This window comes from Microtus oregoni, unplaced genomic scaffold (genome assembly GCF_018167655.1).
Source record: "Microtus oregoni isolate MIOR12 unplaced genomic scaffold, Mior012 000050F_ref0000143, whole genome shotgun sequence".
NCBI lineage: Eukaryota > Metazoa > Chordata > Mammalia > Rodentia > Cricetidae > Microtus > Microtus oregoni.
Genome location: NW_024543256.1, coordinates 2,207,238 through 2,231,984, shown reverse-complemented (window position 1 = coordinate 2,231,984; position 24,747 = coordinate 2,207,238). Strand labels below are relative to the sequence as shown.

The following is a 24,747-nucleotide window of genomic DNA, read 5'->3' as shown; positions in this document are numbered from 1 at the left end:
TCATAGTGTTTACTTATAATAATTCTTAGCCTGCTAAGAAATAGTAATAGAAGTTTCTCCCATAAGGAATGTTAGTCTCACCCCGTGCCAATGTTTTGTAAGTCGGCCATTGTCAATGATACATAAGCATTTTTCTGAATTTATAGTTTCCCATTACTTGAATGACATTTTACTATCTGATCCAAATGTAAATGCTTTAGAAACAATGATTGAAAAAGTAAAGAAAATTTTGCCTTTTGGGGATTATAAATTGCACCTGAAAAAAATACAAAGAGGAGATTATATTAATTATTTAGGTTATAAAATGGATTTACAAAAACTTAGATCCCAGAAGGTGCAAATTAGGATCAATTACAGACTCTTAATTACTTCCAAAGATTTCTATGAGACATTTCCCATCTATGGTGTGTATTGACTGAGGTTTCTGTCCTATCTGGTTTCTGCAGTTGTTAAGTCCCAAGGAAATCACACAGAGGTCTACATTAATTATAAAAATTATAAACTGGTTGGCCTCCTCACTTTTCTCTCCCCATCTCCCCTTTCCCCCATCCCACCCCACCCCCAGTTACCAGTTTTTACCCAGCAATCTTGTCTACTTACAATATCCAGGAGGATAACTATATGTTTTTCTTTAGGTTCACCTTCTTATTTAGCTTCTCTAGGATCATCAATCATAGGCTCAGTGTCCTTTATGGCTAGAAACCAATTATGAGTGAATACATCCCATGTTCATCTTTTTGGGTCTGGCTTACCTCACTCAGCATAGTGTTTTCTATTTCCATCCATTTGCATGCAAAATTCAAGATGTCATTGTTTTTTACTGCTGAGTAGTACTCTAATATGTAAATATTCCCTGTTAGGTAGGTATTAGGTTCCTTTCAGTAGTTTGGTACTATGTATGATGGAGAAAACAAATTGTTTGTTTCTTAGTTCCTGACAGAGTTACAAAAATGTTAGTACATTTTTTGAGTGAAAGGAAGATAACTATTAATATTGTAATTTATAGGAGTGGGAGTAGGGTAATCAAGATTGTGTAATGATGATACGAGTTACCAGAAAGACCAAACACAGGGTTGCAGGACTGAACATTTCAGCTATCTGGCTTCCAGGGACAGGTCAACAGGAGTGCATCACCAATGTTTGTTCAGTCTTTCATAATGAGAGCTTTATACATTACTTAACACTAAATTTGGTTTAGTTTCTGAATTAATAAGCTCATTGATAATTCAGTAGGCTGGGAAGGCCTGAATGCATCTTGTATTCTCCCAGACCATACCTTACCCATCTCTCTGGCTCTTTCCATGTTGCATTCCACCTAATAAACTGTACTTATTTGTTCAATAAAAAAATAAATAAATAAATAAATAAATATGAATGAATAAATAAATAAATAAATAAACTGGTTGGCCTAGTAGCTCAGGCTTCTTATTAACTCTTATAACTTATTAATATAATTCTTGTCTGTGTTAGCCATGTGGCTTGGTATCTTTTCCAGTGAGGCAGTCACATCTTGCTTGCTCTGTGTCTGGCTTCCTCTGTGCCTGGGTGACAACTACAGACTGCAGCTTCCCTCTTCCGAGAATTCTCATTGTCCCACCTCTAATTCCTGATTGGTTTCCCCACCTATACTTTCTGCCTAGTCACCCCACCTATACTTCCTGCCTGGCTACTGGCCAATCAGTGTTTATTTAAAATACAAGTGACAGGGTACAGACCATTGTCCCACAGCAGGTATGCTATTGGGATAAAACCTGATAGACTGATTATTTTAACCAAAACCTTAGATAGTGACAAGGATTTAAATAGCCCCAGGTAATTATCAGCTGAAGCTGAGAGAGAATTGCCTTTGATTGACGAGAAATTACAGAAGGTGCACATGGATTGGGTGGATCTGAATCTTTACAGCATTCTGGTTATATTACCCTCCAAACAGTCCCCACAGGGATTTTAGTGCAGAAGGAAGATATTATCTTAGAATGAATCTTCTAACCACACATGCCAAGTAAGAAATTAAAAACTTATTTGGAAAACATCTCTGAGATAATTTGAAAATGAAGATTGAGACTTCATTAATTAGCAGAAATAGCAGTAACTATTGGACCTTTTAATAATGATGAAATTGTCAAGTTATGGACAGAAAGTGAACCCTGGCAAAGAGCCTGTTGTAGATGGAGACTGCTCATTTGTTTCCTGGCTGCCCAGACATGAATAATCACACAGAATCTATATTATTTACCACACTGTTTGGCCAATAGCTTAGACATATTTCTAGCTAACTCTTACATCTTAAATTAATCCATTTCTATTAATCTGTGAATCACCATGAGGCTGTGACTTACTGGTAATGTTCTGACTGGCAGCTGGTGTCTTTCTCTTTGGCAGCTTCATGGCGTCTCCTTAACTTCATTTACTTTATATAGCTCTGTTCAGATTTCCTGCTTGGCTTTATTCTTCTAAGCCATTGGCTGAAACAACTTCTCTGATAACTAATGATAATAAAACATATTCATTGCATACAGAGGGGAATCCCATATCATTTCCCCTTTCTGTCTAAATAGAAATGAGGGTTTTAACTTTAACATAGTCAAATTGCATATAACAAAACAGGTATTAAGGAAGAATTACAGTTACAATATTTATGTCTATTTTACCTTTTATCATAATTAAGGAAAATTATAATTATAACTATCCATTCTTCAACTCTATAAAAGTCCCAAGAAGGATATAATATTACCTAAGTTAAAAGGAAGTGCATTATAAGCAACTTCCAAAACTCTAGAGTTGACAGAAATACCTTGCTGCCTGAACAGTCACCCAAAGTTCTTCCATAACATTGTGGTATTCATCTTCAGCCTAGAGGGCCATAGTATCCAGAAGACTTTTCCATGAAGCAGGAAATTTCAAAGACTGTTTTGTCTCTATTGGCAGTTTTCCAGTCACTTTCTTCTGTATCCTGCAGAATGTCTGGCAGACTCTTTTATGGAGCAGGTACCCGGAAGGATTGTCTCACCTTTAGGGTAAGTTCAGCAGTCATTGCTCCATGGGTCCTATATGTCCAATTCTTTCAGCATACCATCAAGCAGTCCAGGCAAGAGCAGTTTCTTGCCCAAATTGCTAACAAATAAGGAGCCTCTTTGATGCCCATCATCCTCTTGAAGTAGATTGTGCTGCTTGCAGCAGATGTGTCTCATTTTCATGAAAAGTTCTAAGATACATTTTTAATGCATGTTTTATAAGTCTTTGAATGGTTTGAAGAATACCTATCTGTCTGAAATATATCTCTGTGCATCTAGAAAACATAACTAACATTACTACAAGTTTGACTATTATAGATGACTATTAGCCTGTATTTCTTAATTATACATTACATTTTTAATGAGGTGCACGAACACAATAGGTTAAACAAGAGCATAAATATACATATAACAAAATTGATCTTAAATCTGTACCAATAAACCAAGATCCATACTAATGCAAAGTATTCATATTTATAGCATATCCCATTTAAATGTAAACAAACATTTATAGACAATTATTTAGGGAATTTGCGTGTTGTTCTCTAGACTGTTTCCTGTTGATTGGGGGTACTGTTAATCAGGTCTTACATGGGGTATCCTGTGTGGTAGGTCCATCTTATCCAGCAATCCTGAAGCTTTCATGGATATTGGATCATATGGGCCATTGCTTCAGGGGGTCTTGTTTGATCAAACCATATTAGCCAATAAGGAATCCACAGATTTCTATCCTCTGTGGAAACAAAAGCAGAACCTCTTTCCCAAAGCAGCATATTTTTAGACCCAAACTTTGAAGTCAAGATACATTTAAAATAAATATGTTGGTTTAGCTTAGCAACCCATATAATGAAATGTCTTTTTGTGCTTATCTCATTTATAGTCAAAAAATTGAAAGAAGAGTATGCATGATCCAGACTCTCTGTGTATTTTGCATCTTTATGTGGCTTCTTTTTCTTTATTCCTTTAATCTGTCTGTATTCTGTCTCTTTAAAGACTTCGTTTTATTTTTTTCAAACTATTTTTTTATAACTGTCTAAACTTTTCATCACCTCTCTCCCAAGCCTATGTAAATTTTTTAAACACACTGTGACCTGTTCAGAGGTTATTTTTCTGTCTGAATCTGTCTTTATTGTGTATCTCTAATTATTTTCTGACTGGAAGCATTTTAAAATGGTAAACAGTGTGGCCAAGACAACACTGGATGCTGACTCTGCCTCTCTTGGCCCTCTAACATGGCAGAGGTAGTTCACCACCAGCTCTGGGACTGCCAGATAGGAGCCATGCCCATCACATCAACTCTGGGAAGTAGTTGGCCCATGCTGCCAACTAAGTAACTTGTGACACTTTGCCCACAAACCTCATTCAAGTGCTCGGCCTCCTGAAAGACCCAGAGCTGTTCATGAACAACAACTAGCATGAACCAAGAAGCCTTCTTAAATGAACTATGCAGTTTTTGCTGCTACCACTGAGTCAAGTAGCCTTCTCTTAACGTAATCTTGCCTCTACTTGCTTCTAGCAAACAGATCAAATCTGAAAAAAAAAATACAGCTACCAAGAAGTCATGATTAAATCTGTTCTTTTGTGTTTAGAACTCCTTCTCAAACTCTCTCAGGTTTTATGTAGATGTAGTTGCCTCATGTTCGTGTGCAATTTTGTAAACAGAGACTAGTCATTTGTTTCCCAGCCATCTGCATGCAAATGATCACACAGAAACTATATTAATTACAATGCTGTTTGACCAATAGTTTATGCATATTTCTAGGTACCACTTACATCTTAAATTAACTCATTTCTATTAATCTCTAATCACCATGAGGGTGTGGCATACTGGTAAGGTTCTGACTAGCAGCTGGTGTCTTTCTCCTTTGGCAACTACATGGCGTCTTTTGACTGTGCCTCCTTTCTCTCTATATCTTTGTTCGGATTTCCCACTAGGCTTTACTCTACTAAATCATTGGACAAAACATCTTCTTTAATAACCAATGGTAATAAAACATATTCATAGCATATAGATGGGAATCTCACATCAACTTGAAGTAATTTTGGGAGAGATAAGCAACAACTATCCCAAACTCAAGAGAATTCAACTTATAAAAAGAGCTAACTGAATCATTCCTCGTATTGTATAGGACACACTAATAACTGGAGCATCTATATTCTATACAGATTCAAATAAGTCAGGAAATGCAGGTTACAAATCAGAAAATTTAAGTAAATTGGATCAAAGCCCTTGTCATTCTGTCCAAAAGTCAGACTTATATGCTATTCTCATGGTACTAAGGGATTTTAAAGAACCTCTCAACATAGTTACTGATTTACAGTATGCAGAAAGAATTGTTTTGCATATTAAAATCACTTAATTTATACCAGATGATACATAATTGAATATTATTTATTCAGTTACAAAATAAAATCAAGAATAGGACTCATCCCATATATATAAAAACACATCTGATCCATATATGTCTGCCAGGTCCTTTAGCACAAGTTAATACAGAAATCAGTCAATGATTGATTGTAAATGTGCTGAATGCCTCAGAATTTCATTTTAAAGAACCATCTTGTCAATGGCAAAAGTTTAAAAAGAGAATTTTCTGTAACATTGCAACAAGCCAAGGAAATTATAAGGAAATGTACTACTTGTTCTTTTACAACCGAATATCACTACCTGCAGGAAGTAACCCAAAAGGTACTCAAAGGAATGACATCTGACAGATGGATGTGTTCCATTTGTAGATTTGGACAACTAAAATATATACACCACACTATTGTTACCTATTTAGATTTTCATTAGGCAACTGCTTTGAATTTGGAAAAGGATGATTAAGTATTCACACATTTCCTAGAAGTTGTGGCTGTCACAACTATACATGAACAAATAAATACAGATAATACCCCAGCATATATCTCTAAGAAAATGAAACATTTTTTGCTTGTTATAATATAAAGCATGTTACAGGTATAACACACAATCCTACAGAGCAGGCAGTTATAGAAAGATCAAATCAGACTCTGAAGGATCCGTTAAATAAACAGAAAGGGATAATAAAGACCCCCAGAAATAGGTTGCATAATGCTTTATTAACTTTGAATTTTCCAAATGCTAATGAGAAAGGAACAACAGCTTCAGAGAGACATTGGATAATTTAAAAAAAAAGAGCAACAGAATTTAATCAGCCAATATACTTTAAAGATGTACTGACCTCAGAATAGAAACCAGAACATGTGTTATGCTGGGTAAGGCATTTTGCTTTTCTTTCCACAGGAACTCAAAAGCTATGGATACGATCAAAACTGATACAGATTTTAGAGGAACGAGTGAGATCTCTTAATTAAAAGACATGATTGTTCATTAAACACTATGGCTATTTAATCTAAACTAACCTATAAAACTAACAAATGCTTTTCATTTGATCAGACAGAACTTTCCAAAAGAGAATCTCCTCAAATTGATGGTTATGGAAGGGTTTTGATTTCTTTCTTCCATTGTATAATTTTAGCTCCTTTGTCGAAATTCAGGTGTTCATAGGTTTGTGGGTTAATATCTAGGTCTTCGATTCGATTCCATTGGTCGACATCTCTGTGTTTATGCCAATACCAATCTGATTTCAAGTTGATTATTGTCTTCTCAAGATCTGTGAAGAATTTTGATGGGATTTGGATGGGGATGGCATTGAGTCTATAGATTGCTTTTAGTAGAATTGCCATCCAAGAGCATGTTACCCCAAGATACTTTATGCTATTTTTGGCTATTGTGAGAGTTGAAGTTTCTTTGATTTCCCTCTCTGCTTCTCTATCCTTTGTGTATAGGAGGGTTACTGATTTTTTTTTAGTTGATCTTATATCCTGCCACATCACTGAAGGTATTTATCAGCTGTAGGGGTTTTTTGGTAGAGTTTTTGGGGTAACACTAACCAAGGAAGTGAAAGATCTATTTGACAAGGACTTTAAGACTTTGAAGAAAGAAATGGAAGAGGACACCAGAAAATGAAAGGATCTCCCATGCTCTTGGATGGGTAGAATCAATATAGTAAAAATGGCAATTCTACCAAAGGCAATTTATAGATTCAATGCAATCCCCATCAAAATCCCCCAAAATTCTTCACAGACCTTGAGAGAACAATAATCAACTTTATATGGAAAAACAAAAGACCCAGGATAGCCAAAACAATCTTATACAATAAAGGAACTTCCGGAGACATTACCATCCCTGACTTCAAACTCTATTACAGAGCTACAGTAATGAAATGGATATATATATATATACAAATTTGAGATTAATTTTGTTAAAACATACTGTACATACATTTCTAATTTTGTTCAAGATATTGTACCTATACAGCTCACTTAACAATGCAATGCAAATTTCTAGTTCTTGAAAATTATTATTACCATCTGTTTAGGATAAGAAAATGCGGGTTAGTAGCTAATCATCTATTAAAATCATATTTGTAGTTACATTAGGTATGTTTTCAAGTTCAAAGATATATTTTAGAAAGGTTGTCTACAAACATTTTAGAGATCTGCAGAATATGGCATTTAAGATGTTTTAATAACATAGAGCTCACTAGAAATATGCCTGAGTAATCGGCCAAGCAGTGTTGTAATTAATATAGTTTCTGTGTGATAATTCAGGTCTGGGTGGCCAGAAATTAAATAGGAGTCTTCTATTACACTTGGGTCTCTGAGCAAGTTGATGACTAGATAGTTATAGTTTTCCTTGTTTACCAGACTCAGAAAGCAAGTTATGATAGAAAGGAAATTAAATGCAAACTTTAGACTCATAAAAAAGTGTAGATATGGAGTATTTTCTCTGAATTTGTCAAATACAAATGGATTGGACATTGCTGCTGTATTTGTTGCTTGTATATATTGTATATATTTATTGTACTCATTGTATATAGTTTTTCTTATATTAGTCATAGCTTTCTTTTTTAATTTTAGACAAACAGGAAGCTATAGTGCTATATTATTTGTGTTTTCATAAATAAAGCATGTTTCAAGATCACTGCAAAGCAGCCACACTAGTCAGCCATATAAACCAGGCAGTGGTGGCACACACCTTTAATACCAGAAGCCACAATAGTTAGCAAATAGAGGCTAGGTGGTGATTTTGCATTCCTTTAATCCCAGCACCAGAGAGGAATATAAGATGGGAGGAGACAGGTATCAGCTGAATCTCAGTCTGAGGATATTTTGAAGCAGGATCACCCATTTTCTGTCTGAGGTAGAGGTAAAATCCTATGGCTGGCTGTTTTGCTCTTCTGAACTTCTGGTTAAACCCTAATATCTGTCTCTGGGTTTTTCTTATTCATGCTGCATTTTATTCTGCATTATGTCCTGCAGAACAATCTAGGTCATGGCAAATAGCAGGACTTCCATTGTTGTCTGTCTTTCTATCTGTCTGTCTGTCTGTCTGTCTGCCTGTCATCTATCCATACATCTATTATTTTTAAGACATTGTCTCATTATGTAGTACAAGCTAACCTAGTTCTCCTTATGTAAACTCTGTTGGCCTCAAACTCAAGATCCTTTTATCTCAGCTTCCAGAGTGCCAGGATTATAGACCTGTGCCTTAGGTAGTTAGCACTGATGAAAAAGAGAAGTGAGAGTTGGAAGCAATGAGGACTTAGCTAACTGTGCTTTCTAGTTTTATGTCAACTTGACATAGCTAGAGTCACCAGAAAGGAGGGAACCTCAATTGAGAAAATGTCTCCTTAACAGTTATAGGCAAGCCTCTGGAGCATTTTCTTAATTAATGATTAATGGTAAAGGGTACAGCCCATTGTTCGTTTTTGCTCATGATAGCTTTGACTATCTGGGATTTTTTTCTGGTTCCATATGAATTTTAGGATTGTATTTTTATTTCTGTAAAGAATGTTGTGGGGTTTGGTTTGGAATTGTATTGAATCTATAACTTGTTTATGGTAGAATGGTCATTTTCACAATATTGAGTCTACCAATACATGAACATGGGAGGGTCTTTCCATTTGCTAGTATCTTCTTCAATTTCTATCTTCAGAGATTTAAAGTTTTCAATTTATATATTTTAACCCATCAGAAGTTGATTTCTTAATGATAAGAATTTCCTGTTCCCAGATGATTTTTTTCACTGTCATTTTTAGTGAAGTCAATCTTTCTTGTGCTTTTATAAAATGACACATTTTTTTATATGCCATATTTCCATGTATTTATGGGTCTAGTTGGGAATGCCATTCTGTTTTCTTGATCTATTCTGTACTATTATATGTAAAAGTACAATATTATAATGTGCTTTTAAAGCTGGTGTTTCATATTCTCTCTTGCAAAAGAGTAACTTTATCATTTTTCAAAATGAGTTTTAGAATTTTTTTAAATATATGAAACTCTCTAAGATATAGATTGGTACATGAAATTTGAGCATTGATTTCTAAGTGAATTTATCTCTTCTAGTTTTGAAATTTCCTATATGTGAACATGGTATTTCTATGTGTTAGCTTCCTTCAAGTCTTCTAGAATAATTTAATAGATTTCTTCATATTACTTTTCTACATTTCATTTCCAGACACAGAGTTTCTATTGCTTTTGTAAATTTTACTTTCACTAAATAGGTAAACTGGTGTGTAGGTAAGTCATTTACTTTCTGTTGATTCCATTTTTTTTATTTCTTTGACATAATACAATTGCTAGAATAGTACAAAATACATCTTGTGCACTCTCTCCTATTTAAATGTACATCTAAGCCTTGTCTAGTCTTATGTGCCTTGTATATCAAAATCATACCATTTGTATCATAGAAATTGTATAGTATTTTCAACAACTGCCAAGGGACTGCCCTTTGTTACTCTAATTGTTAGTAAAAAGTCTTTTAAAAAGAATGTTTTTACTATTGGTATTTAATTTTCCTAAATAAATATTTCTGTTAAATCTGATCTTTCTCTTAGAGCTGCAATATGCTAATGCTGTAATGCGCTTTGATTATGTCTGGCTTCGAGACCACTGCCGCTCAGCATCGTGCTATAATTCTAAGACTCATCAACGGAGCCTGGATACTGCCAGTGTGGATTTATGTATCAAGCCAAAGACCATTCGCCTGAATGAATCCACACTCATCTTCACTTGTAAGTATACAGGAGTTTGTTGGATTTCTTAGGTCTTTTTCTAAAGAATAATGATTTTATTTAAAAAAATAGTTTGGCTCTTTCCAAATTAGGGTGTGTTTTTTTTAGTGAATTTCCCCCCTTGTTTTAGAAGCAATTTCAATAACCTTTTGATTTTGTTTAGTTTTGTTACAGCTAACATCATACTTAATTTTCAGACAGGATAATTTCTAACTAGGAAACATTTCAAGGATGGCTGCTTTTGTCACTCTTTGTTCTGCCTTTATTTGTTTTGCACTTTATTTTTAAGACAATATCTTGTAATATAGCCCAACTGTCCTTAAATTTACTATATAGATCAGCCTGGCCTCATACTAGTGATTCTACTGCTCCAGCTTCCTGAGTGCTTGGGTTTCACACATAAGGACTAACATTCTCAGCAGAAAGTAAAGAGACCTTGCTTCCCTTGCTTAGACTAACCCATACCTCCTTGGGAACCGCCTGTACCAGCCTGAATGGCCTCATTCATACCATTCCCCTGTTGAAAGCCCTCTATGCCTTCTGTAAACCATACTTCAGGTGCCTTCTGTACTAGGCCTGCCTATAGCTCCCAAGATTTTTGCTCCAGGATCCCAGCCTGCATATCCTCTGTAGCAAGAAGAAGACCAGGCTTTCCCTACTTGGGCCCACCCATATTGTCCCTCTTGCACAGAGAAGAACTAGGGCCTACCCTTCTTTAGGCCTACCTATATATCCAGGAGCCACACTTAAGGCAAGGACCATGAACTGCTACACTGTGCTGACCTATAGCTCCTAAGAATTTTGTTTCAGTGTGGGAAGAGGAGAGAGCTGCTTGTTTGTTCCTGACTGCTTAACCCAGAAATAATCACTTAGAAACTATATTATTTAAAACACTGCTTGGCCTGAACTGTTAGCTCTAGCTTCTTTTTGTCTAACTCTTATATATTAATTTAAACCATTTCTATTAAACTGTATATGGCCATGTGACTATGGCTTACCGGCAAAAGTTCTGGCATCTGTCTCTGGTGGGGCTACATGGCGATTCCCTGACTCCTTCTTTCTCCCAGAATTCTGTCTAGTTTTCCCCACCTACCTCTATCCCCTTATGGCTTTGCTATAGGGCCAAAACAATTCTTTATTCATTAACAGTAATCACAGCATACAGAGGGAAATCCCACATCAGTTTCAGGAATACAACCAACATAGCCTTCTTCAGAAAGAAGATCTGACTTAGTTTACTTGAGCCTACCTACACCACTCCAGAACTTCTTTTATAAGCCCCACAGAGGAAAATGAGCATCTCGACCTTGTAAATTTCTCTGCTAAAAGAAGGAGAAGTTTTAAAAGAACGACATAGGGAAAACATGAAAAACATTGACCAACATACTACTTAAGATGTGCAAGTCCCAGAACAGGAAAAAAAATAACAAGACAGTATGACTCTTCCATAAAGTGCTAATTACATAATAATAGCACCTAAATGTAAATGACCTGGAAAAACTTCCAGGCAGAGAACTTAAAAGAATAATTGCAACTGTGTTCAAACAACTCAAAGACATGAATGTACTCCAAAAGAATGAAAACAAAAACATAAATGAAATGCAGAAGTCAACCCAAGATATAAAAATAAAATTTAACAAAAATAATTGCTGAACAAAAGCCAAACTGAAATTCTGGTAGAAATGGAAAAACTCAAAATGTTAAAAACAAAAACAAAACCCTCAATGGAAAGACTCACCAATAGAATGGATCATGTAGGAAGCAAAAGAATCAGGGGCAGAAAAAATAGAGAAATTAGGTAACTCAATAAAAGTCAATGAGAAGTTTTAGAAAATATATTAATAAGTAAAAGCTAGAGTAGCAGGGAGTTTGTTGTGAGATTCTGTCTCTTAGGAATGTCAAACACACTCCTAAAGTCTCACCAATATATGACTGCTTACACATGAACTAAACAAGGACAACAACAGTAGACATGTTAATATGGATGAGGAAAAGCCCAGAAGATCTCAACCCTATACAAAGAACTTAAAGCAACAAGGGAATGCTGGAAGTTGGAGGAGATGTAGTCCACACCAGAGAAAGAATACCTCAACTTGTCTTCCAATACCAAATGGTCAACCCTGAAATCATACATAAAAGTAACATCATATAGATTATACATGTTATATTTATGTATTTAGGAAAATATACATATAAAACAGTGAAAAAAAGCCATAAATATGGAGGGTGGGTCATGTATCGAAGGGTTTGGAGTAAGGAAAGGGAAGGGAGGAAATGATATATTATAATCAAAAAATAAAAGAAATTTTTTTTTAAAAAAATATAAGAACAGGCCATGGAGAAATGGATCAGTAATTAAGAGCAGTTGCTGCTCTTGACGAGTATGTAATTTGGCCAGTTTCCTTTCATCTGTAATCCGAGTTCTGGGGTTGGTCTATGGGCACGAAACTCATACACAGTACACTCGTATACATGCAGGCAAAACACTTATACACATTTTAAAATGTGTGTATATATATAATCATTTATGCCCCAGCATTTTTTTTTTTTTTAGTTTTTTGAGACAGGGTTTCTTCATAGCTTTGGAGCCTATCCTGGAAATGGCTCTTGTAACCAGGCTGGCCTTGAACTCACAAGGTCTACTTGCCTCTGCCTCCTGGAGTGCTAGGATTAAAGGTGCGCACCACCACTGCCTGGCTGCCCCGGCAGTGCTTAAGCTTGCATGGGCAGCCCTTTTATGGTAGCTCTCTAGTTGTTCCTATCCGAAATGCTCGTGTTATTGTCATTCCTAAGGTTCAGCAGTCTTTCTTTATGCTGTCTATCCAACATTTTGTTTTGTTTTGTTTTGTTTTGTTTTTGTTTTTGTTTTGGTCTTCCTCTTCACCTTATCTTGTGCATTCCTCCAAGCAGTGCTGTCTTTGGGTATCTGCTGTCATTCATTCTGATAACATGGCCCAAGTGTCTCAAGCACTATTGTTGTATCCTGTAGTTTACTTATTTCCATAGATGGAGGTGTTTCTTAAAGTTATTATTGTACAGCCTATCTCTTTGTGTGGATGTCTAGAATCCTGCTGAGACATGCCATCTCAAACACCTAAAAATTGTATCAGTATACAAAATGTCCTAAACAGAGATAGAAACATGCATATATACAATCTGACAAAATAACTTTGCATAGGTGTACAAATATAAACAAAAGTAACAGATATAATTTGAACTTGTGTTAATATACAAAAACTATACCATTGTAAATTATCCATAAATAATAGCTCACAAGTATTCATTCTATTACCCACTATTACTCTCCCCCCCCCCTTTTAACCCTATATAGTTTTCACCCTAACCCTCTATCTAGTACAAGTAATAATCAACAACCCCTAAACAGTGTTTCCAACTCTATAAATAAACTTTTCTTGGGGGGGGGTTGTCTTCTAGAATTGCTTCCTGCTGTCATGGTGGCAATGTTCTCTTAAAGGGATCCTGCAAATTAAAGTGATGGTTAAGTTTCAAAATTACTGTCTAGTATAGTTGCAAATAATTTCCAAGTAGTCTATAGAGTTTTCTTTTTCCAAGTTCTTATTTGAAGTTCTGGCCAGAATGTCATGAGATGGTGTACCATTTCCAAATCTGGTACCCAAAAAAGCAGTCTTATAATAGCACTGTCTGCATCACAATGTCATCTCAACTAGGTAGAGTTGTTGCTGTGGAGCCCCATCTTCTTCCTGGAAACTTCAAAGATTACTGCAGAAAAAGGATCTGTAGGAAAATCTATGTTCATCACGAAAAGCTTAAACATTATTCATATAAGCATACATTCAATGAAGAATATGATATAGACAAAATAGGCATGGAGAAAGTAAAATTGTTCCTAGGCTTTCTTCTGTCCCATACCAGATGGCTCCTGATGTGAGACAGAAACTCGGCATGTTCCTTTTAACAACATACTTGGATTTAGAAAAGTACAGAGCCATTGTCCAACTCCAAAACCAACTGAATATATTAATGTGTGTGTGTGTGTGTGTGTGTGTGTGTGTGTGTGTGTGTGTGTGTAGGGGGTACTTGTACTCTTTGATGAACTTTGTAAGAGCAGTATTTGCTGGACATGACAAGGCCTTTGCACACAAAACACAGTTTTTGCGACTTTTGGCACATAATAAAGCCAGTCAAAATTCCCATCATGGATGAGGGAGAGACTCATGAAGTAGACTCAGTTGTTTAAAAATAGTGCACATCAAGATTTGAGTAGAAAGTGATGGGCAAGAACAGTTGGAACGGGAGAGAATAGGAGGTGGATTTGATCAATATATGTGCATCTATAAAATTATCAAACAATTAAAAATGTAAGACAAATGTTGACAAAAGAATAAACATTTTAAAGTAGTAAATTGTTGTCAATATTTCTAAATTTTATTTTAATCATTTTTTTCCTCCTAAAAAGGGCCAGATGGTCATGTGACTAGATATGATCTGGATTGGCTGGTGAAAAATAGCTATGAAGGGCAGAAACTAAAGGTAATCCAACCTAGAATATTATGGAATGCTGAACTCTATCAGCAAGCCCAAGTTCCAGCTATAGATTTCCAGAGTTTATTAGAAACAAACGATGAACTGAAGAAGTTTCTGCAGAACCTTCTGCTATATGGAATTGCATTTGTAGAAAATGTCCCTCCCACTCAAGAGCATACAGAGAAGTTGGCGGAAAGGATCAGTTTAATCAGGTAATTTACTAACTCTCTGAAATGCACAATAACTAATATCTACATGAGCACCAATTAAAAGATGTAAAAAGATCTAGCTCATGAAGCATCTGCCTCAAAAGTACTAGGCCCAGGTTCAGTCTCCAGTACTACCACCACCCTCCCCAAAATAATCTCTCTGTCCCTCCCTCCATCTCTCCCTACCTTTCTTTCCCCCTGTCCCTCACTCACCTTTACATCATGACTTCCTCCCTGTACTGCATTCTGCTTTCAAAAGGGGCCTGAATTTGTACTGTATTTTAAAAATAGAGAGATTCTAAAAATCACCCAGTTTTCATCTTTATAGATACCTAACTCTCAATCATAGATTGGCTGTTAATACTTCATTGGATACATTATATTGCATTTAGCATATTCACAACCTATATTGTATTTTGGTCTGCAACCCTTTTAATCATATTTTCTTGTCTGTTCCTCACTGATAAGCACCTGATTCTAAGATCCAATCAGTGACTTTTCCAGGATCGCTGTGACAGTAAGCAATATGCTTCTGGTTTATTTATCTTAAATAAAGTGTTCTTTTCATTACTAATTTCCATTTTTCATACAGATTTATCTTCTGTAGCATTAAATGTGACATAAATTTACTTCATTACAAATAGTATTTGTTTTTTATTTAATAAAATTCATGTCTGACTAGTTCATTGTGTTACCCAAAGTACCAAAATATGCTAGGTCATGAAGACAGTGGTAGTAGAACATAATAAATAGCATTTGTGAGCCATTTAGTTTGAAACACATTTTCAGAGCTCTCAAATAAAAGAAACTGTTGCTAAGCAAACAACTGAGAAAGTTTGGAAACTTTTGTTTCAAGAGGAAATCCATTTCCTGTTTGCTGTTAGGTTTAAGGAACTCTGAAAGCTAAATGATTAAAGTATCCTTTCCTCAAATCTAGGTGTTGTGGCACAGTCCTTTAATCCCAGAACCTGGGAGGTGAATCTCTGAGTTACAAGTCAGCATTGTTTACAGAATGAGATTCAGGACAGCCAGGGCTGCACAGAGAAATCCGTCTTGAAAACCCAAATCAAAAAAGTATCTTTTCCTCAGATCTGAACCTACTGAGAAAATAAATGCAAAATCAAACCTATTATCCTGCAGGAGAAATTTAATATAGCAAGTCTCATAATTGTAACAAAAATACCATTTTCTCTTTTTCTTGTTCCTCTGTGTTCAAATAATTAAATGAAAGCAAACACCTCTATGACATATGAATAATATGAAAACTCTCTCACACACTTGATTATTAGATTTTCTATTTTAGAAAATGACTGTTGTTGAAAAATCTGAATATTAATGAAAGACAGTAGTTGTTATATAAATTAATTAAAATTTTCACTTGCTGTAAGCAGCCACATCATTATTTCTATAAAAAGAAAATAAACCCAGGGGATTGCCTTGAATGAAGAGGCTATTAAAATAATTAGATAAACAAAGGGCGGTGATCCCTGAGCTTTCAGAATGTGCATTTTAGTGATTTTCAGTTCATATTCTTAGAGTATTAATTAGTGACATAATTTCAATGATTGGCATCTTTAACTGTCAATTTCATCTATATATAGCAATCTGTAACAACAATTATTATATATATTAAGAATAAACAATGATGAATAAAATTACAAATATAATTAAATATTACATTAAAATTAAATATTACAAATAGCTAATAGTTTTTTCTTGATTTTACTTGTCAGAGAAACCATCTATGGAAGGATGTGGTATTTCACTTCAGATTTTTCCAGAGGTGACACTGCCTACACCAAGCTAGCTCTAGATCGGCACACTGACACTACCTACTTTCAAGAGCCCTGTGGGTAAGTATATTAGACTTTTCCAGTGTAGTGTTCTTCTATTTGATGGTTTTGAATAGTTTCTTAATTGTCTTCCATTCTATTTTAGTGAAGATCATGTCTACTTACCATGGACTTAGATGAGTGTTTCTTTATCTTCTCTGGAAACATAGTCATTTTAAAATATTCTAGTTTAGTCTTCATTAAACTTTTATGAATAAAAGTTGTATTTAAAATATAACACATATACATGTGTGTCTGTGAAAAGAAACAGATACTGGCTTATGCTGTAGCGTAGTTTGCTCTATCCTAGAACTTGAACTCAGAATGTAGCCGAGACTTGAACAATCCTCTTGCCTCAGGCTTCCAACCCACTATATGGGACTACAATATTTTCTCAAAGTAATTACAACTCACCAAAAAAGTTAAATAACTATAAGTTTTAGAAATAATATTTTTGGCATGATGGTAGAGATCTTTAATTGCAGAACTCAGGAGGCAGAGGCTGGTAGATGTTACTGTATTCAGAGATAGCCTATTGATAGTGGTGCAGAGTTAAGGCTGTGACATCAACTAGACTGTAATCTGCAGTCTAAACATGTATTATTAGCTTTTTGGTGTTGAGCATGTAAGTTAAAATCTCCAAGTTTCCATATCTTCATCTGTAAAATGAGATTAGCAATACAGTCTATCCATTTATGTTGAAAATGGATTAAATTTTGTAAAAAATTTAAAGCACTTAACATTCTTTTCAACACATACTAAGTATTCAGTAAGGATTAGTTGCCATTACCATTTTAGTTATTGTAATCACCACTATCATCTTCATTATTAAATGCATATCCTTTCTGAAGCCACTTTTGCTCTGAATTTCATCGTTTCAACTGGAGATTTTCTTCTATCTTTAGCCTTTCCATACCTGTTGGCTTCCTAGCAGTCAATTTTTATTAATTCTCTGCTTGTGTATACTTGTTTAGACTCTATTTTCCTTTTTTTAAATATTTTTAGAGCTAACCTTTTTTTAAAAAAAAATATGCATGAAAATTATTATTAGCATGCATTAAGTGTAAGGGGGTCTTATTTTGATAGTTCCATACATGCTTATAATGTGCTTTAATCATATTTATCCCTTCTATTATTCTTACCTATCTATACTCCCTTCTCCCTTTCTATTTTATCATCCCTAGTAGCCCCCTCTCAGTTTCATATCTTCTTTCTCCTTATTTACCATATGTTCACTAAAACATGTAATACTTGTAATGACTTACTTTGCATTACATATTGATATCAAAAATATTAATGTGTGAGTGTATAGGTTGCATTGTGTATGTGTATATGTATGTATGTGTGTGTATGTGTGTGTGTGTGTGAGAGAGAGAGAGAGAGAGAGAGAAAGAGAGAGAGAGAGAGAGAGAGAGAGAGAGAGAGAGAGAATTTCTTTATCTACTCCTCTATTGATTAGGCATGCATTATAATTCAGTTGCTGTGAATAGTATGACAATAAATACAGATCTGCAACTGTCTCTGTGGTACACTGACTTGGTTGTTTTGGGTATATTCTCAGGAGAGCTATAACTAGATTATTACATTCTTACTATTTAAAATATAGTTTTTACATAATATATCCTTAGTATGGTTTCCCCTCCCTCTACTCCTCCCAGTTCCTCCTACTACCCCTCCCAACCAGTCTACCCTCTTTCTGTCTCTCAATAGAAAACAAACAGGCTTCTAAAGAATAATAATAAAAAAGATAAAACAAAAACTAGCTCATTGGAATAGGAAAAAACAAACAGAAAGAAAAGAGCCCAAGAAAAGACACAAGAAATGGATATAGATGCAGAGACCCACTCATTTGCACACACAGGAATCCCATAAAAATCACTAAACTGGAAGCCATAATATATGCACAAAAGGACCTATGATGTAAAAAGATAGTGGAAAAACATAATTAAAATAAAGGATAAAAAATAAGATTTTTTTCTTTAAAAAAGCCTTGACATGACATTATAAGATAAAAAATAAAATCTCCAAAGATGTCATTGAGTTTGTTTTCTGCTGGTCATCTACTACCGGGCATGTAGCCTACCCTTAAGAGTAGATTGTTTCTAGTGAGATACCTTTAGAGAAAACTCATTTCTTATTTACAAGTGGTTATCAATTGGCGATTGCTTCACGGTTAGAAATAGGGGCATATGTCCACTTCTCATATAAACACTAGGGCCCCATCTGATTCAGACCCATGTAGGCCCTGTGCATGCTGCCTCAGTCTCTGTGAGTTCATATGTGCATCAATCCTGTTGGTTTAGAGGGCCTATTGCCTTGCTGTCCCCCATCTCCTTTGGCTCTAACACTCTTTCTTCTCTTCTGAAAGGAAGCCATAATACATTACATAAAGGACCTGATGCAGACCCATGCAGGATCTGTGCTGCCTCAGTCTCTTCTCTTTGAGTTCATAAGTGTTTTATTAGAGGGATTTGTTTTCATAGTGTTCTCCATCCCCTCTGACTCTTAAACCTTCTGATGGTGTCTGAGGAGGGCACTTATCTATGAGTATAACAGAATGTCTTTAGGAGTCATTGTATTGTTGTGTTCTTTCAGTAGAAGAGTAGTATTTTATTTTGCCCTAGGTCCCTGGGTTGTCTAGTCTCAGGTTCTTGGTCATCTGAACAGTGTCTAATATGGGTCCTTCTCCTGGAGTGGGCCTTAAGTCAAATCAGATGCAGCTTGGTTACTCCTACAAGGTCTATGCCACCATTTTCCTAGCATATCTTGCTGGCAGGATATCACTGTAGATTGAATGGTTTGTAGGCAGGTTGGTATTTACCTTTCTTTTTTTGTAGCATGCAGACTACTGTAGTAATAGGGGTGGCGGGGCTGCGTCCCCAACACCCCAGCCGCCTGCCCGGCTAGCTCAGTCGGTAGAGCATGAGACTCTTAATCTCAGGGTCGTGGGTTCGAGCCCCACGTTGGGCGCCAAAATGTAGTGGCATAAACGAATGCAGACAGAGTGTAAAAATATATATATATAGCTTTAATGTAGAAATAGACTTACAGAACCACCGTTCCCACGGAGACCAGGAAAGCAGAAGCGAGCAGCTCGGAGCTTGCTCGCCAAATTTATAGGCAGACATTAGCCCGAGGCGAACACGCCCCTTAAGGGGCGGGACTTATCCCTACAGACTACCTTCCCAAACCATGATCAGTAATCAGTAGGGGTGAAGGCTTTATGTTGGCACCAGGTCATCTTCTCTGTCTTCAATGAATTGTGTAAATATTGTCTTTAGTAGTGAGCCCTTGCTATTAGTTTTTGAAGAGCAACCCATTGTCTTGGCAACAGCCTGGGTTGTTTGGGGATTCTTATGGGACCCCCTTTGACCAACAGTTCAATTTGATGTAGACCATTCCCAGTATTGGAAGCTTCATTTAGTGACAAGAGATGTCCAGATGGGGCTTTCTCCCCCATTATTTAGCAATTTCCTCTAGATCACCTTCATATATGTATATTGTAATTGTCTGTCCTGTCCCTTTAAGAAACAAGCGCCGCCCACTCCCTCCCCAGTCTGCTAAAGCAAGCAGATCTTCTTTCCACTTCCAGCCTGCTAGTCCTTCCTTTCCATCTCTCTCCTGAAGAGGCAGCTTCTGCCTCTCTTCCTTCTTTGCCCTTCTCCCCTTCCCTCTCCTCCTCCCTTCTCTATCTCTAGTTCTCTTTCGCTCTGCTTCTCTCTGCTCTTCCCCCTTCTCCCCTTCTCCCCTTTCCCGTTCCCTTCCATAACCCACTAAATAAATATCCAACCTCACTTTACATTGCATGTGCCTATCCTTCTCTGTCTGTCACCCGCCATGCAGCTCTCTGCCTGGGACTCGCTGCCCCTCAGGGAATGGTACCGGTTTCCTTTTACCATAAAATTTTGTGCCATGACTCAGCCAGGCTCTTTCCACCTTCCCTCCCGCCCAAGGTGGGCCAGCTGAGGACACATCTCTGTCTCTCACCCGCTGCATGGCTCCCTGCCAGGGACTGGCTACCTTTGTGGCCCATCATAGTCTTGTGGCCTGATGCCCACTGCAGCCACTTGGGGAATGGCACCATTTTATTTTTACCATAACATTTGGTGAATTTCTCTCTCATGCTGCCTTTCATAGTCTTAAAGAGACTTTTCATTATGCAAAAATATCTGCCACAGCCATTATGACATAAATATACTACTGTTTATATAATATATATGTCTAAAACTTATATTTTCACAAACCCAAAGAATTCTTGTGAGTTCCAGGGAGCCAAATTGAAGGATTCTCCTTAAACAGGTCAGATACACCCCTCTCAATTCCCTGGTTCTAATTTTTTTCCTAAACTTCACTTTGTCCTCTGTTCTGCCAATACCTTAAACAGGTGTAACAGACACCAGACATTTCCATATCACAAACACCAGACAGGAACAAACAGACCAGCTACACCAGGATGTGACCAACACCCAGCTTTCTCAGATTCCGCCCAAATACGATGCCCACAAATAAACAGAAAGAAGTCTTGAGAATCCACTCCCCCAAATTATTTAACCTGTTGTGCCTAACCTCCCACCTTTTTATTATAAAAAAGAGATGAGAATGTAATGGTCTGTCTTGTCCCATTAAGAGACAAGCCCCACCCACTCCCCCCCATCTGCTGAGGCAGGGGAATCTTCCTACTGCTTCCAGTCTGAGTTCCTTCCTTTCTGCCTCTCTCCAGTCTCCCACTTCTCTCCCCTTCCCCCCTTCTCTATATATCCCTCTCTGTCTCTCTGTCTCTGTCTCTCTCTCTCTCTCTCTCTCTCTCTCTCTCTGTTTCTCTTTCTCTATCTCTGCCTCTCTCTCTCTCTCTCTCTTTCTGCTCATCTCCCTTTTCCCTTCCCCCCTTTCCCTTTTTCCTCCATAACCCACTAAATAAATACCGACTTTCTCTGCACGGTGTGCCTAATAGGTCTCTGTCTCTCAACCGCTATGAAGCTCCCTGCCTGGGACCTGCTGCCTTCATGGCCCTCCGTGGTCTCATGGCTGCCCACTGCCACCATTCAGGGACTTGCATATATATGGTATATAAATATATAAAATATATACCATAACATATATATTTTAAGAAGTTTCTACTATGTTAGGTTTCCATATTAGCCCTCAAATGGTGCTTAATTTTAGCTGTCTCTCTCTGTATTCCCTCTCTTTTCCTCTCCCCACCCCAATTTGATCCTTCTCTTCCATATCCTCATCCATCCATAACTGTCCTATTTCCCTTTCTTAGGGATATCTATCTGTCTCCCTTAGGGGGTATTTTTTATGAATAGTAATGAGTTTCATAATAACATTATTACTGTTCCTCAAGGCTTTCATACTTAAGCCTTCCAAATGACTTCATTCAGTTTGTTGCTTTTTATCACCCATAGATCATAAAACCTACCTCACTTCTGAGTTAAACATTTTTAAGTGACTACTAAATAACCCAGACCTAGAAGTTTCAGAGAAAGTTCAATATGGTCAGAAATTACTTTTCACATTTTAAGTGCATTTCTTTTAGATTCTTGATTTTATTCCTTTATCTTTCCTTATGTTTCTTCCTTGTTTTACTTTGTGATATATTTTCCTGTATTTTTACATGTTTCAATAAATTGCTATTAAGTTTTATATTAAAGTATAATTACATTGTTTCTGCATTCCTTTTCTACCCTCCAATCCCTCTGATGTACTCTACCCCACTTTAAACCACAGCCTCTTTTTCTTTGTTATTATTATATATGATTTGTGCTAGATTGAGTTAGAATGTTGCCCCCCCATTTGCTCATATATTTCAATATTTAGTCCCAGTTGGTGGAACTGTTTGAGAAGGCTTAGGGGATATAGCCTTATTGGAGGAAGTATATTACTGGGGATGGGATTTGAGGTTTAAAAAACCCATGCCATTCCTACTTATCTCTTTCTCTGTGTGTATGTGTCTTGTGCTTGTACATCAAGATGTAAGCTCTTAGCTACTTCTCTAGTTCCATGCCTGCCTGCCTGCTGCCATGCTTCCCAACATGTTGCTCATAGAATAACTCCATGTAACCATGAGCCCCAAATTAAATGCTTTCTTTCATAAGTTGTTTTTGGTCTTTCATGGCAATAAAAATGTAACTAACATGGTCCTACTGCAGCCAGGGTCAATGTTGATGTCCATGGCCCATGTTGCCACCAAAGGCCACAAGGATGCCTGTCCTCTGGGCCTCCACCTGTGGCTATGTTGGGGTCCAGGGCCCTTCTGATACCAGGTCTGTGATAACCTGAATCATCTACACTGATACCAAGGGCTATAGTGTTGTCCAGGACTGAGCTGCTGCCAGGGGCAATTTTGTGGTCTGTGGCTCTACCATAGCCAGGGTCTAGGTTGAGATCTGTGGTTTCTGTTACCATTGAAGGCCATGTGACTTCTCATGGTCTGGACTACTTACTACCTGGGCCAAATTGGAGTCCAAGGACCGTGTTGCTGCTGATTGTCCTTGGTCCTGCCACAACTGGGTTCTATGTTGATGTCTGATGCCTGTGTTACCACAGCGGCCCATGTGAACCATGTGTTGAACCATGTGTTAAAGTACAAGGGCCATGCTAAACTGGTCCTGCCCTCACTAGCCCAGGAGAGCTAACCCCACTCCTCATCAGCCCTAAGATACTGGAACCCAATGACCCAGGCACTGAGAGCTGTCCCCATCTTTAATAGAGTTTCCCACATACCCCCACCCCTGCACTTGGGAAAGCTAGCCCTACTTCCTCACCATGGTCAAGGGAGAGCTGTTTCTGCACCTGATAGGGCTAGTCCCAGCACTCCAGTCAGAACAACTCAGCTACTACCATCCAGGGCTTTGTGTTGGCACTAACCTATCTACGACCTACTGGAAAAAGTGACTGGTCCTACAAAAACATAGCCACAGGAAATGAATGGGTTTGGGGTTTGGGGTGAATGATGTGAAATTCCCAAAGAATCAATAAAAACTATGTTAATAAAAAAGTGACTAAGACACTATCTTAATTAGGGTTTCTATTACTGTGAAGAGACACCATGACCATGACAACACTTATAAAGGAAAAACATTTAATTGGAGTGTCTTACATTTTCAGAGGTTTAGTCCATTATCATCTAACCATGGTGGCATACAGGTAGACATGGAGCTGGAGAAGTAGCTGAGAGCCCTACATCTTTACTCAAAGGCAACAGGAAGTGGTCATGAGATGTTGGCAAAGTCTGCTTATTTGTTCCCAACTGCCCAGACCCAAAATAATTACACAAAAACTATAATATTTAAAACACTGCTTGGCCAATAACTTAAGCATATTGCTAGATAGCTCTTATATCTTAAATTAACCAATTTTCATTATTTTATATTTTACCATGAAGCTCATGGTTTACTGGTAAAGTTCCCAGGCATCTGTCTCCTTTGGCATCAGCTGTATGACATCTCACTGATTCAGCCTACTCTCTCTCTACATCTCTGTTTGGATTTCCTGCCTGGCTTTACTCTGTTAAGCCATTGGCCAAACGTAGCTTTATTCATTAACCAATAAAAGCAACACATACAGAAGAACTTCCCACACCAATGAGACAATGGCTGTGGCTTAAGCATATAGGAAACATCAAATCCCATGCCCACAGTAATATACTTCTTCCAACAAGGCCATACCCACTCCAACAAAGTCATACCTCCTAATAGTGCCACTCCCTTGGGGGCCATTTGCGTTCAAACCACCACATGCACATACACAGACACACACACCTGGGTATATAAATATAACTACTCATTCTCCCAGTGTTATTTGTATGTATATGATTTCAGGACTAGCCAACCACTTAGTCCTGTATAAACGAGTTAAGTGTCTCTTCTCTGGGAAGAAGTATTTCACCTAATCTCAGCATTCTTTAGTTGCCACTTCTTTGTTTAGGGTTAGGACTCCATTAGATTTCCCTCTTCCATGTTAGCTTGTCTAATTTTGTTTTACTTCTTCGGGTCTTATTTATGAAGTATATTGTTGAGGTCTCTTGAATTAAGTTCCCTGTCATTTTAAGGAGACACAATCTCACTTCAGATTTCTTGATTCT

At 37.0% G+C, this 24,747-nt stretch overlaps 1 protein-coding gene across 1 annotated transcript in view; it reads left to right on the top strand.

The window, feature by feature from the left end:
- The window catches only part of LOC121437077 (trimethyllysine dioxygenase, mitochondrial-like), a 117,560-nt gene that overhangs the window by 56,347 nt on the left and 36,466 nt on the right, over nt 1–24,747 (top strand). The window contains exons 4-6 of the mRNA XM_041636928.1: nt 9,938–10,114; nt 14,553–14,832; nt 16,563–16,682. Coding sequence (XP_041492862.1) covers nt 9,938–10,114; nt 14,553–14,832; nt 16,563–16,682 — 577 coding nt within the window. The remainder of the gene's footprint in view (nt 1–9,937; nt 10,115–14,552; nt 14,833–16,562; nt 16,683–24,747) is intronic.